Genomic DNA, 17277 nt, shown 5'->3' with positions numbered 1-17277 from the left:
CTGCCCCAGCCCAGGGGATGGGAAGGTCTTGGGGGGGCCAGGGGCCTCAGCTCAAAGGTTGAGAACTCCAAGAGCACAGCTGCATGCAGAGGGAGCCCAGCTCCTGAGCTGTGGGGACCCTATCTGCATCTTCTCTCCAGAGGCGGCACGTGCACACACCTCCCATGCCCCACCACATGCAGGACCGTGAGGTCTGCTCCCCACATGCACACACTGCACACACACGTGCGCCATCTTGGTTGTGTTTTGGCCAGCTGAAGGGAGGGTCCTGGGCGGGGGCAGAGGAGTCAGAGAGGATGGCTGAGTGGGCAGCAGGGCAGGGGCGTGGCTGAACAGACAAGCATGTGAGTTGTGCACACAGGGCGATGCAGGAGGAGACGTGGCTGCCTGTGGCCCCACACCTTGGTCTTCCCTCAGCCTGTGGGTCTCTGTCCAGCAGGCTTACCAGGAGTTCAAAGCCGGGACCCTCAGTCACACATTCGTAGACAGGTGAAGACCCCTGCGGCCGTGGCCGAATGATCTCATCCACGGGCCCTTCGGTCACCTTGCAGGAGGAGAGAATCAGGTTACCCTCAGCCACTCAGGCTCTGCCCAGGCCCAGGAGAGGATGGGGGAGGCATGAGGTGGGCAAGGGCCCCCACAGTCCTCACTCACAGAATGGTCCTCCTCGGTTTCTGCGTCTGGGTCTTCAGGCTGCAGCTGCCGGCCAGACACTGCTGAGAGAGAGGCTGAGTCAGCGGAGCCATGCAGGCGGGTAGACCCCGGGTGGGGCCTGAAGGTGGACCAGACAGTGGACCGGGGTGGGGTCTGGGGGTGAACCAGATGCTGAACCAGGAGTGGGGTCTGGGCATGGGCCAGATGGTAGACCCGGGGGGGGGGGGCCTGCAGGTGGGGACCAGAGGAGCATGTGCACCATAGAAATGCTGTCATCCCGTTCTGAACGCTGGGTCTTAGAGCACATGCAGGCATGAGAGGAGGATCCACAGCCACTGGCCTGGGGAGGCTGTGACATCAGGTCAGAAGGTAGTGAGCCCGGATGGGGAGGAGCCCAGACAAAGTGACAGGTTCCACAGATTTAGTCCAAGAAAGTTACTAAACAAACACACCAACAAAGCAATAATCCAAACCCTGAGGGGAATCAGAACCCAAGCTGCTACAATGTATAACATAGAACGTCCAACACACAACAAAAATGCCATGGTTGGCACAGAAGCAGGAGAGTGTGTGCTGTGTCAAGGAGCAAAGCAGTGGATGGAAACTTTCTGAATGTCCACAGAGGCTACATTTAGCACAGACCTCAGAGCAACTATTATAAACATGTTCAAAAAACTGAAGGAAACCATGTTTAAGGAATCAGTGGAAAATATAATGGATTAATGAAAGGAAACTGTTGTAAAGAAACAGAAATTACAAAAAATACAAGTGGCAGTTCCAGAGGTGAAATTTTACTACAGGGATTCAACAGTGGCACTGAGGTGCCAGAAGAAAGAATTGAAAATCTTGTAGATTAATAGAAATTAGCCTATTTGAAGAACAGAGAAAAAGATTGAAGAAAAGTGACAGAGCATCGGAGATCTGTGGGCCAACATTAAGAATAGCAATGCTGTGTGTGGTTGATGTCTCAGAAGGAAAGGAGAGAGAGAAAGAGGCAGAAAAATGTTTGAAGAAATAATGACTGAAAACAATCTACAGATCCAAGAAGCTCAACAAATTCCAAACAGGACAAACACAAAGAGATCCAGACCTACACACATCACAGTCAAAATGACTGCGAGAAAGAGAAAAACGTTGAAAGCAACAAGTGAAAAACAACCCACCACATATAAGGGCAGAGCAGTACAATTAACATCTGACAACATAGAAGCCAGAAGAAAACAGAATGACGTATTCAAATTGTTGAAAGGAAACGTGAGCCAAGAATTCTCTATCTAGCAAAATATCCTTCAAAAATAAAGGCAAAAATAAAAACATTTGCAAATAAAGAAACTCGGGGAATCCATTGCTAGCTGATCTGCCTCACAAGAAATGCTAAAGAAAAGGAACTGACACCAGATACTAACTCAAATGCACAGGGAAAAAACAAAGAATGAAGAAAATGGTAACTATGTGGGCAAATATAAAATATGCTATAGACATTTCTTTTTCCTCATTCCATCCCTTAACTTCTTTTTAAAAGACAAGAGGTTTTATAAAGCAGGGGTCAGCAGACTCGTCTTGTCAAAGGCCGGCCAGCAAGTGTTTCAGCCCCACGGGTGCTATGGCACGTTTGTGCATTGCACCCCCAGGGCTGTGGCTCGGGTGTGGCTGTGGACAGCAGGCAAATGAGCGAGCCTGACTGCATCTAGTGCAATCTTATCCACAAAACCAGCAGCCGGCCGGGCTTAGCACACAGGCCAGAGTCTGTCAGCTCCTCGCATAAAGCAAGAACTCTCATGCCATGTTGTTGGGACTGTAAGATACAGAAATGCAGTATGCATGTGACAGCAATAGCAAACAGCGGGGAGGAAAAGGAGGTGTACTGGATGACAGTCTCTACATTTTACCAGAGTCCGGTAAACACTGCTTGGGGTGAGGAGTGGGAGTGGCACTGACCGTGAACAGGCGCGGGAGAATCTGAGGAGGATGGAAGTGTGCGGGGACTGGCTGTGCCGCTCTGCAGGTTACTGAAAATGTTCGAATTGCACGTTTACAGTGGGTGGGGTTATGGTATGTAAATTATACTCCAGTAGAGCTTAAAAACACAGGTAACTGACTGCATAAGACAAAAACAATAGGTGTCGAATTTCTCATACACAGACGTAAAGCATGTGACAACTACAGTGTGAAGAACGGGGTTGGGGATGATGGAGGGAAGTTACTGCTGTGACGTTCTCACGTTTTACAGGCAGCAGGGTGACGTCTGACGGTGTGCTGTCATGAGGACGAAGCACACAGTACACATCATAAAGCAACCACTACAAGCAGATGCACAGCTAATAAGCCAGGAGGGGAAATAAAACGGGATCCTGAAAATACATTATATACAAATATATGTAATGTATATATAATTATACTACTGAGTGATTACATATGCAAATATATTTAATTAATCCTAAAACAAGGTAAGAAAGAGAGAAAGAGGAGCAAAGATAGATGGGATAAAATGGAAAGCAATTAGCAAGACGGTAGGATCTAAGCCAACCGTATGTGCAATTCCATTCAGCACAGTGGGGCTCAAAGTGCCAATCAAAAGGTAGAGATTGTCAGACGAGATGAAAGTGCAAGACCTAACTATGTGCTATGCACAAGAATTGGACTATAAATATATATAGTTTAAAAGTGGAAGCAAAGAAAAATATACAGCATGCAAAAACTAATCATAATATTTCATAATGATAAATAGGGGATAATTTATAAAAAAAAAACAACACCATAATAAACTGTTAGTTTGCAACCTTGGGAGCTTCCCAGGTATAAATGAAATAAGCCCCAATTACAGGAAATGCAAGGAGAGACTGAGGAAAGAGCAGGTCATTCCAGACTTGTAGGTGGCAGGCTTCATTAGCAAGGGAACTTACATGACAGGCAGGTCTGTGCAACTGCAAGAACCAGTCCATCTCCCCACCACCCACCCGAATCTTCAAGTTTACGCGGAGGCCTCCACTGAGCTCAGTCCCAGATCCCGCCCAGAGAGTCTCAACAGCACATTGCTTGCTCCAGGCTGGCCTTGAAAATGGCTCCCTTGGTGGGGCCGGTGGGGAGGGCAGATATTCCAAGGATGGGGGAGGTGGTGACGGGACTGAGTACCCGGGTCCAGCTCTCGATGACCTCCTCCAACACAAACCTAAGTGTGTGTAAACCTGCTAACAGAGCTTAGGGACACTGAAGTGAACACTGGTGACACTGAAAGGACAAGTAGACAAATCCACAATTCCAGCAGGAGATTTAACAACCCTCTCAGTAACCCGCAGCTTCACAAAACAGAACAGGTGAGAACACTCACCCATCAGCCAATGAGATACTTAAAGATCCCTCTACCTGACAACAGCTGAATACACATTACTTTAAGTGCACATGGGGCCTTCACCAGGATAGACTATGTGCTGGGATATTGAAAAATGCCCGAACAGGGGCGGCCGGTTAGCTCAGTTGGTTAGAGCGCGGTGCTCTTAACAACAAGGTGCCGGTTCGATCCCCACATGGGCCACTGTGAGCTGCGCCTCCACAACTAGATTGAAACAACTACTTGACCTGGAGCTGATGGGTCCTAGAAAAACACATTTTTTAAAAAAAAGGCTCAATAAATTTAAAATAATTTAAATCATATTGTGCATTTTCTTTGACCCCCAGTGGAATCAAGACAGTATGTTATAAACAGAAAGATGAGTGAGCGTGATAAAATCCATAGGAGTCTCACACTTTGTGTTGTCAATGGATTTTTGAAAAAGCAGCCAAGTTATTTCAACAGGTAAATTACAGTCTTTTCAACAATGGTGCTGGGATAACTGGATATTTATTTGTGGGGGGAAAAATCCTGGACCCTTACCTCACATCACACATAAAAATTAACTCAAAATGAATCACAGAGCTAGATGTGAAACCTAAAACTAGAGAATGAGAAGAAAACATAGGAGAAGTTCTTTGCCACCTTGGGGAAGGCAAAGTTTTCTTAGAATACATAAAAGAAAGTTGGATAAATTATATTTCATCATAATTAAACACTCCTGATCTTGAAAGACATTCATAAGGCAACATATCATCTGACAAAGAACTTGCACCCAGAACAACTACTACCACTGGATAACGAAAGACAAAAAGCTCAATTAAAAATGGGCAAAAGAGGGCCGGCCCAGTGGCTCAGGCGGTTGGAGCTCCATGCTCCTAACTCTGAAGGCTGCCGGTTCGATTCCCACATGGGCCAGTGGGCTCTCAACCACAAGGTTGCGAGTTCGATTCCTTGAGCCCCGCAAGGGATGGTGGACAGCACCCCCTGCAACTAAGATTGAACACGGCACTTTGAGCTGAGCTGCCGCTGAGCTCCCAGATGGCTCAGTTGGTTGGAGTGCGTCCTCTCAACCACAAAGTTGCCAGCTCGACTCCTGCAAGGGATGGTGGGCTGCGCCCCCTGTAACTAGCAACGGCAACGGCAACTGGACCTGGAGCTGAGCTGCGCCCTCCACAACTAAGACTGAAAGGACAACAACTTGAAGCTGAACGGCACCCTCCACAACTAAGATTGAAAGGACAACAACTTGATTTGGAAAAAGATCCTGGAATTACACACTGTTCCCCAATAAAGTCCTGTTCCCCTTCCCCAATAAAAAAAAATATCTAAAAAAAAAAATGGGCAAAAGATTCAAACAGAAGCATCTCAAAAGATGTACCAATAAACACAAGAAAAGATGGTCAACATTGCTAGTCATCAGGAAATGCAAACTAAAACCAACAGAACAGAACAAAGGCTCCAGAAGCAGATTCATCCAGACACCAAGCCGTGGGAGGTGGAAGGTCTTTACATAACTGCTGCTGGGTCCACTGGATGTCCATATGGAGAAAGGTTAATCTTGACTCTTCCATCAGCCACAGAAAATATTAATTTCATGTGGATTATAGAGCAATGTGGATGATATAACAATCAAGCTTCCAGAAGATGAGTGGAAATGAGTCTGGGGGCAGGGAAACAATTCTTAACAAGGACACAAAAAGCTAGCCTGAAGAGAAATGACTGATAAAGTGTTGTTCGATGTTAAAATGAAGAGCTTCTGTTCGTAAGGGACTCCACTGAGGGAGTGAAGTCGAGCCCTGGACCCGGCAGAGACTTGCAACCCACTGACCAGAAAAAGGCCTCCTACCCTGAGGGCACCAAGAATTCCCGCACAGCAAAGAAAAAGATGGACAACCCACCCCTGGGAAGAAGACATCCAGCGGGCCAGTTAGCACCTGCAGAGGCAGTTAGCACCTTTAGTCATCAGGTTAGTGCCAATGACACCACAGCAGGCACCAGTCCACTCCCACAGGAAGGGCATCCACACGGTGCTGCCGGCTGAGCCAAACTGGAACCGTCACTCTGGAAAACAGCCTGGCAGTATCTGCCCACGTCTGGCTGAGCCCTGCAGCTCCACACCTGACTGCACGGCCCACACAAATGCAGAAGTACATGCCCCAAAAAGGTGGGCACATAAATGTCCACCGGGCACTAACTACTGCAGTGCCCAGAAACAAGAAAGGCTCCAGTGTCCATCAACAGGAGAATGAAAAACAATGCAGCTGGCGGGGGGGGGGGGGGGGCTTTGTCCAGTGGAATACTACATGGTGAGGCCGACGAATGAACCACCTGCGCATGCAACGTGACCAAGTCCTTGAACATGACCTTGACATAAAGTGCCTGGTGGTGCAGGATCTCCAACAACCACTCTGAGTGCAGCTCACAGTCCCGCACAATCCTGCTCACTAGTCAGGAGCCCTGGGGGAGGCTGGCAGGGTGGGCTTCTCGAGCCTGGGACTGGTTACACGAGAGTGCCCACCTTGGGAAAACGCCGCAAGCTACACACTTAAGATTTGTACCCTTTTTCAAGAAAAAAAAAAAAGTTAAATTCTACATAAACTTGAAGTGAAGAAATTACAAACTTTATACCAATAAATCTGAAAATTTAGACGAATTGGATGTTTTCCTAGAGAAACACCCTGCCAACCCTGCAGGAGAGAAACAGACAATTGAAATAGTTCTGTGGTGACTCAACAATCAAGCACTTATTTAAACCACCACCACACACACACACACACACACACACACACAAACACACACACACACACACACACACACTCCAGGCCCCACCCTCCCCCAAATTGTACTAATATTCCCAGAAACTGCGCAGATCTCATACCAGCTCTGGAACATGTACTGCTGGTGACCTAGTGGGTGGGCATTCTGCACAGGGCCTGGACATGTCCCTGTCCCCATGCAGCCAACGCAGGAAAGCCAGTTCTGGAGAAGTGCAGCTGGGCTCCTACTCTCTGGCCAATTTGCTGTGTGACCCTCAGCAAGCATGTCCCCTCTTGGAGCCTTGATTTCCCCATGGATGTCAGAGGGCTGCTCTGCCCATCCAGAAGAACGGAGGGGCTGCACAGGGGAGCAGGGAGTGAGCCTCCGACCCCGCCCCTGATTCCTGCCCTGCAGGAGAGAGTGGTGGAGACTGGAGCCCGTTCCACACGAAGCCTGCTTCCTATTCCGAAGCCACCAGCTAACCTCACTCTCTCTGGCCTTGGTTTCCCTTCCAGTTCTATCCAGACCCTCACCTCCGATCCCCAAAGTGGGTGCGCTGTGGGTAAGCAATGAGGAAACTGAGGCTGCAAGAGGATAAGTCCCTTGCCCAAGATGGCCCAGCCAGAAGGGGTGGAGCAAGGACTGGACATGCCCTGCTCTGCCTGCCCCTCACCTGGCTGGGGTAGTTGAGGGTCCCTGCCTGCCTGGGGCCAAGGGATGGGGGCAGTCTGGAAGCTCCCAGCCCACCCAGAAACCCAGCCCCCACCTCCTCCAGCCTTCATAGCCTTGTCTCTGAGTCAGACAACAAAACAAGGGCCAGTGACCGCCCTCTTGGGCAGGCAGGCATGTTCCCGAGGTGCAGCATCGAAAAGGGAAAGGCTCTGGGACCCAGGCAGGGACTGCACCAGGCTAGTGAGCAGGGTGCAGTGTGCTGGGGGCACCACAATGGAAGACCCCTGAAGTCGGGCAGGGTCCCAGTCCCTGAGAAGCTGCACCCCCAAATATGCTCCAGAGGAGTCTTCTGGGCATCACGGGCTGGTGAGGACAGTGCTGACAGCTGGGAGGCCAGGGCATACCCTGCCTGGGAACCTGTGATGGGAAGGCCCAGCCAGCCCCACTGCAGCCAGCCCCATGCAGGGCCCTCTACCCGTGGGGAAGAAGAGAGGGCTGGGGCAGGCCACACTGCTGGGACATTGCCAGCTGTAGTTTCAAGCTCTGGGTTCCTTTGTGCCCCTTAAGGCAGAAGCCCAGCTTCATCTAGGGATGCACAAACAGGAAGGAGGAAATCCTGCCTATCATGGGGCAAGGCAGCTGACAGCTCTGCCAGCCTCCAACCCGTGCCCTGTGGAGGGCGGAGGAACACCAGGCCCCCCCAGAGCACCGTGCTGCCAGTCCCCAGGTCCTGAGGGGGCCGCTCCTCAGTCCCTAATGCAGGGGAGCTGTCCCGTCAGCCTGTTTGAGCTGGCCCAGGGCCCCCACCCCACACGGGTGGCCCCGCAGACAGGCTCTGTACACAGCCCAGCCCCAGCAGCCACCTCAGGTAATGACTAATAATAATAAGGTCACCAAGCCCCACTTTATAGAGGAGGATGTGGAGGTGACTGAGCCAGGCCCAGCAGGTCCGGCTGCTGGCACTTGTGCCTTCCCAAGTGTCCTGCCCCACTCCTCCTGGCTCAGGGCCCAACCAAGGCCCAGGCCCCTGGCCAGGCTGCAGGTCCATCCAGCCCATCCCTACCCTTCCTCTGCCTCAGATAGCACCTAGTCAGGCCTTCAACGCTAGGGGGAGGAGGGCCTGGGGGATTTGGGCGCCCTGCAAAGCTGTAGTCCAGGGACTGCAGTCCTCTGGGGTGGGGCCTCCAGGAAGAGTCTGGAGGGGGCGGGGCCAAGGACCATTGGAGGCCTGCTGGGGGACCAGGTGGAGGGGATGCAGACAGGTGGCTATGTCCAGGATGAGTTGCCCACAGAGCTCTGGACCAAGTTGGGGATGCTCCCAGCAGCACCAGCCAAGTGGGAGTTCTTGGGGGGGGTCCCAGAGTAGGGCCACCCGTGGGTGGGGCAATTTTGCTTAAGCAAAGCCCAAGTTTGCATCCAAACTGGCTGCCCCTGGGGCCCAGGTGGGGCGGGCCTTCAGGTGGGGCCAGGTGTAGGGGGCAAGTTTGCATGTCACCAGTGCAATGGTGGCACTGGGGAACATGTCACTGGCAGGGAAGAGAGCTGCAAAGGGGACCCTAGATGGTGGCTGGAGAAGTCCACCCTCAACGTACGTGTTCGTGTGTGTCCATGGGGTATGTCTGGGCCTGGGACCCCCTCCCCGAAACATGAGTGCACAGTTGGCCAGGCAGCCGTGGGAGTGGAGCCCCCGGGCTTAGAGCCCAGCGCCCACATGGGCACACACGGACACTTGGGTGTCACCCCATCCTGGAAATTCATGAGGAAAGTGCCAGGCTGGGCTGATAAGTCATGAGACCTTCAGACTTTCAGAAGCAACAGCAGGCAGTGCCTAAGGGCCTGCCCACCCCTCCCAGACATTTCTCAAGATAACTTTGGCATGGGGAGGCTGGCCAGGCTCTGCTGTGCCTCCTAGGCTCCAGGAAGGTGGGAGTCAGCCTTGGTCCCCTAGGCCTGGGGCCCAGCGCTCCTCACCCACCAAGCAGGCACTCCCACTGCCGTCCCAGCTGCAACCAGGAGGTTTTGGGGGCACTGTCTCCTGCAGCACCCCTCCAAAGCTCCCTGGTGCTGCCGTCGGTCAGTCCGTCAGTCAGTTTGGCCTCAGAGGAGCTCCTCCAAGCCCGGCCCAGCACCCCCAGCAGCCTATTCAGCCTCACTGCTGCAGCCTGCGCCCCAGCCCCTCGCAGCTCCACACCCAGGCTTCCTGCCCCCCCACCTCGCCCCGGCCTCTGCACTCCGCACATGTTTCCTCCACCAGCTCACAGACCCACTTGGCCACCCCGCTATTGCTTCTGGCCACCGCCTGGTCTCTGATCCCCAGAACACCTTGCTCACCGTGCACTCAGAGCCCAGTACAAAGTGGTGCATAATGAGTGCTTGTGCAGGGGCAGATGGGGGGAAGGGAAGGAGCAGGCAGCCCTCCTGGAAAGGGGTGAGCCCTGCCCAGCCTGAGGGCACAGGTGCTGGGAGGGGCAGCAGGTGGGCCCAACGCACCTCCTTCAGTCCCTGGGGAAACTGAGGCACAGGGCGGACATGCCAGCCCACCAACTCCAAAGGGTCTGGCAGCTGAAAGGAGCGGCCCCAAGATCCTGTCCACCCAGATGGAACCAGCACCCCTGACACCCAGCACAGCGCTGCCTGCTGGGGTGGCCAACAGCCCACCTGGCACCTGCAGATAAGCAGCCTTGTTTGAACTGCCCCCCATTACCCCCCAGGGTCCCGGCGCACCAAACAAAGACGGGGACCATCATCTGAGGACCCCCCTCCAGGCTACCTGGTTCAGCCTTGGGACCTGCCTGGTCCAGTCCTGGGACTGAGATGGTGCTGCTGAACTGACAAGCCTGCCCTCCCACATAAGCTGGAGGCTGGGCTGGGGCAGGCCGGAGCGGCGGGGAGATGCCCAGCTCGGCTGTGTGCCCCGCCCTGAGCCCCCACCCCGCCCCCACAGGCCTGCTAAGTGGTGAGGTGGCAGGTGCCCAAGGCTGAACCCGGGAAGGGGTTGGGGGCAAGGGTGCAGGGTGGGTACAGAGGACAGCTGCTGCCACTTACCGGGGCCGACGTCCCGCCTGCTTGCCCAGAAGTGAGGGCCGTGGCTCAGCAGCTGCCCTCCCAGGTCCCTCCCTCTGTTGCCCCGCCCTCAGGCTTCCTCCCAGGCTGGCCCAGAGCCCCACCAGAGGGAGTGGGCCTCCTTACTGGCCTGAGCTGGGACCCCACCCCTCCCCCAGAGTACCCCCCCAGCCCGAGCAGCTGACTTGGGGAGGAAACCCCGCCCAGCACGGGGATGTCTGAGTCACCACCACCCGCCTGGCCCAGCCTGGTCCGGTCCAGTCCAGTCCAGCCTGGTCCTGCTGTGTGGACAGACAGGTAGACACACTCAGATATCAGACAGGACCCTCCAGGCAGGCTGTGCACAGGCTCTCTGCCTCAATTTCTCTGTGGCTGCCCTTCTGAGAGGGACCTCACATGGGCACAGATCCCTGCTCCACGGGGGATCTCGGGGCAACAGGGACCCTCAGGCTCTGCTGAGACCTCTGTCCAGGGCATAGCCAGCCTGTTCCACAGCCAAGACCACCAAGGCCAGAGCAGGGCTGGACCGAGCCCACCCACTTGACCTTGGGCGAAGTGGCCTTGGCCACCGGCCACCTCCCTGTGCCTCTTGAGGGCAGCATGACGCAGGCCACACCTCTCAGCCGAAACTCAGCAGCCCCCACAGCACAAAGCCGGCTGTGGGGGTCCTGGAACCAGCATTTTCACCGCCCCCCCCAAGGTACCTGCACATAATTGGTGGCAGAGGAACACACCCCCAAGTCCCCGGCTCCCCCAGAGATCCTACTGCCTGGTCTTCTACCTGCTGTCAACTCCCCGCCAGCCCCCAGGACTCAGTGTCCCCCAGGCGCGAGGGTGTGAGGGGGTGAAGGGGGTGAGGGGTTCGATTCTGGCTCCTAAAACCCTCCCAGCTCCAAGCCCTGCAGGCCCTGGCAGGACTGCACAGGCTGTGCTATCTGCAAATCTGCTGGGTCCCAGGGCCACCCCACCCTGCACCCCACGGCCCTGTGGGGTGGGGCCCAGCTGGCTGTAAACACCTGCACCCCACACGCAGGTCTAAGCAGGCTGGCACACCTGAGGGGCGCATCCTGGGGTTTGAGGGCAGTGAGGGGTTAGGCCCAGCCCAAGGGGGGCAGTGACGGGACGCTCCGCACCCACACCCCTGTCCCCCACAGGCCAGGGTCATCAATGGTAGCTGCAGAGCTGGGGGCTTCTGGGGCAGCTGAGGACAGCAGGCACTGAAAAGAGCTGCTGGGGGCTGGGCCCCCACCTGGACACAAGAAGCAAGGAGTAGCCATCGGGGGTGACAGCAAGGGAAGGGCCCCTGGCTACTCAGAGGCCTCCCAGGTAGAAAGCTCCAGCCAGCCCAGGCAGGGGCCACTGGTGAGCAAACAGGGTAAGAGGCCCTGGGGTACGCCACAAGTGTGCCCTGGAAGGAGGGAGGGAACCCAGATCCCTTCTGGCCTCCCCTAGCCCTAAAAACCTAACGGTCACAAACGACTCTACTTGCAGTGAGACAGGAAGCTGGCCAGGCTCGCTGGCCAGTGACTTCACCCACTCCCACTATCCAGGCAGTTCTCACCTGGGAACTCTTTGTTTACTGCCTGACATCCCAGCAGACGGTCACCGCCCCGCCAGGGCAGGGCCTGGCTGGCTGACTCAGCAGGTCCCAGAGGCAGAGCCGAGCTAGAAGGAGGGGCAAGATGCTGGCACAGAGGGTCACCACACCTCCTCTTTCCTGAGCTTGGGTGCCCAAACCAGTGAAGCCACGCCCCCATCCCTGAACCCCACTGCCCCCATGCCTCCTGGCCGGTACCACTTGGATTGCCTTGGTGGGGCCCCCACCTCAAGCAGTCAGGGGACCTCTCTTCCAGCCACGCCACGCCCCACACCCCCGTGCTCTGCGCCCCCCACATGCCCTCTCCCAACTGCAGGCACAAGCACATGCCACTTGTTCTGCCTGGAGCATCCTCCCAGCTCAGACCCTGGACTCTCCCCACAGGCGGCCAGCGCCAACAGCCCTGCGCTGGTGTACCTGTGTTGCCCGCACTGCCAGGAGCTGGGTAATGGCAGGTGCACAGGCAGACTGACTGGGAGCACTTTGCTCTGGGTCAGGACCACTGTCATGCTGTAGGGGCAAGAGCCTGTCACAGCTTGCCCTGGGCTGGTTCCAGCAGGGAACCAGCAGCAGGGAATAGTTCCGAGCAAGGCCCTTCCCACTTGCTTAGCTCCCAGGGACCCCACCTGCCTGACCCCTGGCTCCAGGTGGCCAGGCCCAGGGGGCAGCAGGTGCTGGACCAGCTGAAGGGGCAGTCACCGGGCATGTGCTAAGCTGTGGCACCAGGGGTCCTGAGACCCGAGCTGTCCAGCACGTGCCTGCAGTGCCCGCTGCCCAGGCAGTTGTAGCTCAAAGCTGCCTGGAACCCAGGCCCCCGCCTGGAGTCACCATGGGAACTTGGCTGCCGGCTGGGGCAGGGCAGGACCAGGGGCAGCTGATAGTCAATCAGCTGGCAAGAGGGCCAGGTTTGAGCTGGCATTCTCGAGGGATGTGTCACGAGGAGCCCTCGGGTGCTAGCACCACCCAGGAGTAAGGCCTGACAGGAAGGGGGCTGCCCTTGAGAGTCCCACAGCCAGATGCCCCAGAAAGCCATCTTCCCCCCGCCCTCAGGAGTCCCACAGCCAGGTGCCCTGGGAGGCCATCCCTCCTACCCCCGAGGGTCCAGCCAGGCTGGCAGCTGTGGGGAGCAAGCGCATCAGGGGATCAGGGGCGGTAGGAGGGGCAGAGCTCCCAGAGCCCATGTTCGGGCAGGTGGCCAGCGAGGGTGAGCCCAAAAGGGGCCATGATCTGGCTGAGCGGGCAGAGCCTCCGGCCCACCCAGCTGCCAGTGCTTGGGCAGCCCCTCCAGCAGGCAGTGGGCCTGAGCCAGCCTGTGCACCCCACTCCGCCCAGATGAGGACCCGACCAGGTTCCTGTCCCAGGCCCACTCCTTTCTGAGCCTCAGCTGTACTTTCAGCAGTGTACACCCACACCTGGCGCCGTGTCCAGGCAGGAGTGTGGCTTGAGGATGGTTCCCAGGACTTCCGCCTGGCCCAGGAGGCCGCCGCCAGCCTGCCTCTGCTGGCTGCTGGGGAATCAGCAGCTCTGCTCACAGTTCTGTCATCACGCCTGGGCAGAACATGCCTGCCTGGGTCCCGTCCAAAAAGCTCTCTGGAGAGGGGCCCAAGGCCACCCCTCACATACGCACACTGGGTCAGCAGGGTCTCCCTGACTCCCTGCAGGGCAGGAACCAGTGGCCAGTTGCAGGGGGAGGTACAGACGCAGGGATCCCCACCTCCCACCCGTGCCAGCCCCTCAGGCCTCCTGGGCCCAGCTCCATTTTTCCATTTTCGAAAGTGCGTCTATTAAATATTCATCCCAATGAGGTGGAACTTTGGCTCCCAGTGCCTGTGGCTTCCAAAAAAAGAAAAACAAGGAAACCTGGAGGTCGAAGCAGGGGTGTGTGGGGCATGGCAGAGAAGCCCCTGAGGGCTCTGACCAGACCCGTGGCCAAGATGGGCAGCTGCCCTTGGCGTGGGGATGGGGTCAGGGAGTGCCTCCAGGTCTCGCTGTGTCCAGCTCAGGCTCCCTGTCCACACCGTGCCCCTCTGGGCTCACCCTACCTCCTACTCTCAGCCCCCAGATCTTCTCATTCAGCCTCCTCTCTTCCCACAGGAATTTCCCTAAATCCCTTTGGAGCTCCCTGGTGCCCTCAAACCACAGCTCTCCCTCCTAATAGCCTGGCCACTGCCCTTCTCCATTCTTAATTCCGACCCCACCCCGGACCCACCCTGTTACTCCCCTTGCTGCTCACCAGCTGCCTCCCTCCAGGCCTCTTGTATGTGCTGCTGTCCCTCCCAGGGGACATATCCCTCCCTGACTCCTCCATGTACCTGGGCTGAACTGATGGTGGAAGCCACACTTGACTCACCTTTGGTGAATGAACAGTGGGGAGCCCCTGCTCCCTGATGTATGATCTCTCAAGTCCCAGGGCCCTTGGAACACACAGATGGATGGATGGGTGGCAGGCACCCGCCCCCCAGCGGGGGCTTCTCCAAGTGGGGATGGGGTGGTCTCAGGCCAAGCCAGGAGCTTGCAGGTGTAAGGCAGGGGCTCAGGCCGGGAGGAGTCAGGAGGCTAGCTGCCCAGGACCCTGCACTGCCTCTGGAAGGAACCATCGGGCCCTGGGATAGGAAGAGGTGTGACAGCTGGTGCCCATCATGGGATGAAGTGGCTGGTGCCCTGCATTGGGGCGGTGCACCCAGGTGGAGCTCCTCTCCCACATAGGAACAAGGAAGGGTCACCTGGGAGGGCCATTCGGAGTGAGGGGTGCTCCAGCGGGCCAGGTGCAGTGAGGCTGGGTGGGTGCCTGGTATGTTCCCAGCGCAGCCACCAGGGCGCAGCCTCTGCATGGAGGCTAGGCGGGAGAGTCTGTCTCCCCAAGGCCTCGGGTAGAGGTGCAGACAGGCTCTGGGAGGGGTCTTCAGAGGACCTGACATGGCGGGCACAGGCGGGCAGGTTTGGACTGGGCAGAAGGACAAGGGTGGGAAGCCCCTCCTGGCCTGCTAGGAAGGAGTTGTGGCTGGAAAAGGCTTGGACCAAATAAATCTTCAGGGTACTTATCAGGAACGCATGTTCCCTGCCTCATGCAAAAGTGGCTGGGAATCTGTATGTTGCACCAGCCCCTGCTCTGATCCAGCAGGTCTCCTACCAATGCCCCAGGAGAGACCCTGAGCTTCTTCTCTAAGAGTAGATGGTGCTATAGGCTGGACACAAGGAGGCCGGGGAACCACGAAGTCCAAGCGGAGAATAAGGGCCTCAGCTGGGGAGGGGTGCCCAACAAGAGCCTCTGCGAGGCTGGAGGGTGGGTGAGATGGACCCTACACCCTGAAGCCTGGGGGGGGGGGGTCTCTGGGCAGCCTGTGAATGAAGAAGAGGCCAGCATGGGAGCTGGAGGCAGAGCAACAATCCGTGTCCTTCGGCCCCATCTCCTCTCCCTGTGATGTGCCACCATCCCCAGGAGCCCCAGTGATGTGGGCCAGGACCAGCACAGTTGGGGAGGGGGCGCTGGGGGCCCACCAACCCACACTGGCCCTCATTCTCCTGCTGGCTGTCCAGGAAGAATCAGGGTGCCTTGGGCTCCCATCTGGGGAAGTGGGGGCCAAACAGTAGGTCAGCTGGGCCTCAATGCTGACCAGACAAATGGGCCACAGTAGAGGCGATGGTGGCTCCTGCTGTAGCCACTGGGGCACGCTCAGGATGAGGGGCACCCCACCCCCTCTGCATCAGTAGCGCCATTATCATCATCGATCTGTTTTCCCCAAGGAGTGGGGTCCAGACTGCGCCAATGCAGCTAGGCCCCAGCCCCTTGCAGGCAGCTGGCCAGGTGGCCTGGGTGTGGCCAGGCTGTCGCATTACTGACCTGCAGCTGGAAGGACTGCCCCTGTCCTGCCCCACCCTGCCCTCCAATATGCTGAGATGACCAGGCCCTGGCACCAGGCCCAGTGCCAGACACACAGATGCGACACACAGAGCACCTGGTTCCCATTCTGTGGCCAGAGGTGCACAGAGAGGGGTACTGCCCCACGGGCAACACCCACCTTCCCTTGCCCAGCACTGGGGACCCTGTGGCCTGAGCTCTGACCCCACTCAAGCCCCTCACCAAGCCCCAGACCTCAGGTCTAGTCCTGCCAAAGCCCCCACCTATCCAGTGACCCAGCCATACAGTAGCCACACCATGGACCATACCCCACCCAGCCTAACAGTCCTGGACCAAGCCCAGTATCTCTAACTCCTCTCTCCTAAAACATGTCAGAGGGCAGGACTGGCGACCCTCGGCTAGCTTGCCCCACCCACACATGCTGCCCTCCCCAAGCTGCCGCTTCTAGGGACAGGACAACTTTCCAGAGGATTACAGCAGGGGGACAATGACAGAGAGGGAGAGGCAGGGACAGTGAGTAACAGAGAAAGGCGCGGAGCGACAGAGTGGTAGTGATGAATCAGCGACCCGGAGAGACAAAGTGAGCGACGGAGAGGGGTGGAAGGCAGAAAGACAGGAACAGGTAAAAGGCGAGACGCAGGAGTAGGGAGGCAGAGAACCCAGCAGCCACCGAGGCGCAGAGACGCGCGCGAGACCACAGGCCGGCCCCCCAGGCACCCCCACCCCGGCCAGCTCCGCAGCTCAGCTCGCACTGCGCGCCCCAGACCCGTTCTGCGCGCGCCCCTGCGCCGCCCACCCGACCCGGGGGAGCAGGCTGCAGGCTTGGAGGAGGCGCACCGCTGCCGGGGGTTCCAGGCCAGGTGGGCAGAACCATGTGGAAGCAGTCGCACATCGCGGCGGCGGGGCGGTGCGGGCCGGCGGCGGCCCGTCGCGTCCAGTCGTGGGTCCGGCCCCTGCGCACCGGGACCCGGCGAGCGGGCGGGCGCCGCGGTAAACCTCAGCCGGCCTGCGCTACCGCTGACAGCCGGCCTCGGACTGCGGCCGGAGCCGGCGCCCAGCGACCCAGCCACTGTTGGGACCCCGCCCCGGCCCGCCCAGCACGCGCTCCGCCACTGCGGGGCGAGAATGGGCGGTGCCGCCGGCCTCATTCAGCCCATTGGTTGCAGTACTCTTGATCCCGCCCCCAGACGGCCAGGCCCTGCCCAAGACCCGCCTCCACCAGGCAATTTCCCCGCCATAACCAGGCCACGCCCCTTACGCCACGCCCCCTGAGGCCCGCCCACGTACTTTCCTCTAGTCCGACCCCCGCCCCACGCCGGGTGCCCGCGGCAGGCCCGCCCCGCC

General features: G+C 57.4%; 1 protein-coding gene across 1 annotated transcript in view; it reads right to left on the bottom strand.

Moving 5' to 3' along the window:
- Positions 1 to 16870, bottom strand: part of AHNAK2 (AHNAK nucleoprotein 2) — a 37856-nt gene extending 20986 nt beyond the window's left edge. The window contains exons 1-3 of the mRNA XM_033106912.1: positions 16771 to 16870; positions 655 to 713; positions 446 to 544 (exon numbers count right to left, since the gene is read on the bottom strand). Of these exons, the coding sequence (XP_032962803.1) occupies positions 446 to 544; positions 655 to 713; positions 16771 to 16825 (213 nt within the window). The 5' untranslated portion in view covers positions 16826 to 16870. The remainder of the gene's footprint in view (positions 1 to 445; positions 545 to 654; positions 714 to 16770) is intronic.
- Positions 16871 to 17277: the final 407 nt, after the last annotated feature.

This window comes from Rhinolophus ferrumequinum, chromosome 6 (assembly GCF_004115265.2).
Source record: "Rhinolophus ferrumequinum isolate MPI-CBG mRhiFer1 chromosome 6, mRhiFer1_v1.p, whole genome shotgun sequence".
Lineage (NCBI taxonomy): Eukaryota > Metazoa > Chordata > Mammalia > Chiroptera > Rhinolophidae > Rhinolophus > Rhinolophus ferrumequinum.
Note: the sequence above shows the minus strand (reverse complement) of the source record. Positions and strands in the feature narration are given on the sequence as shown.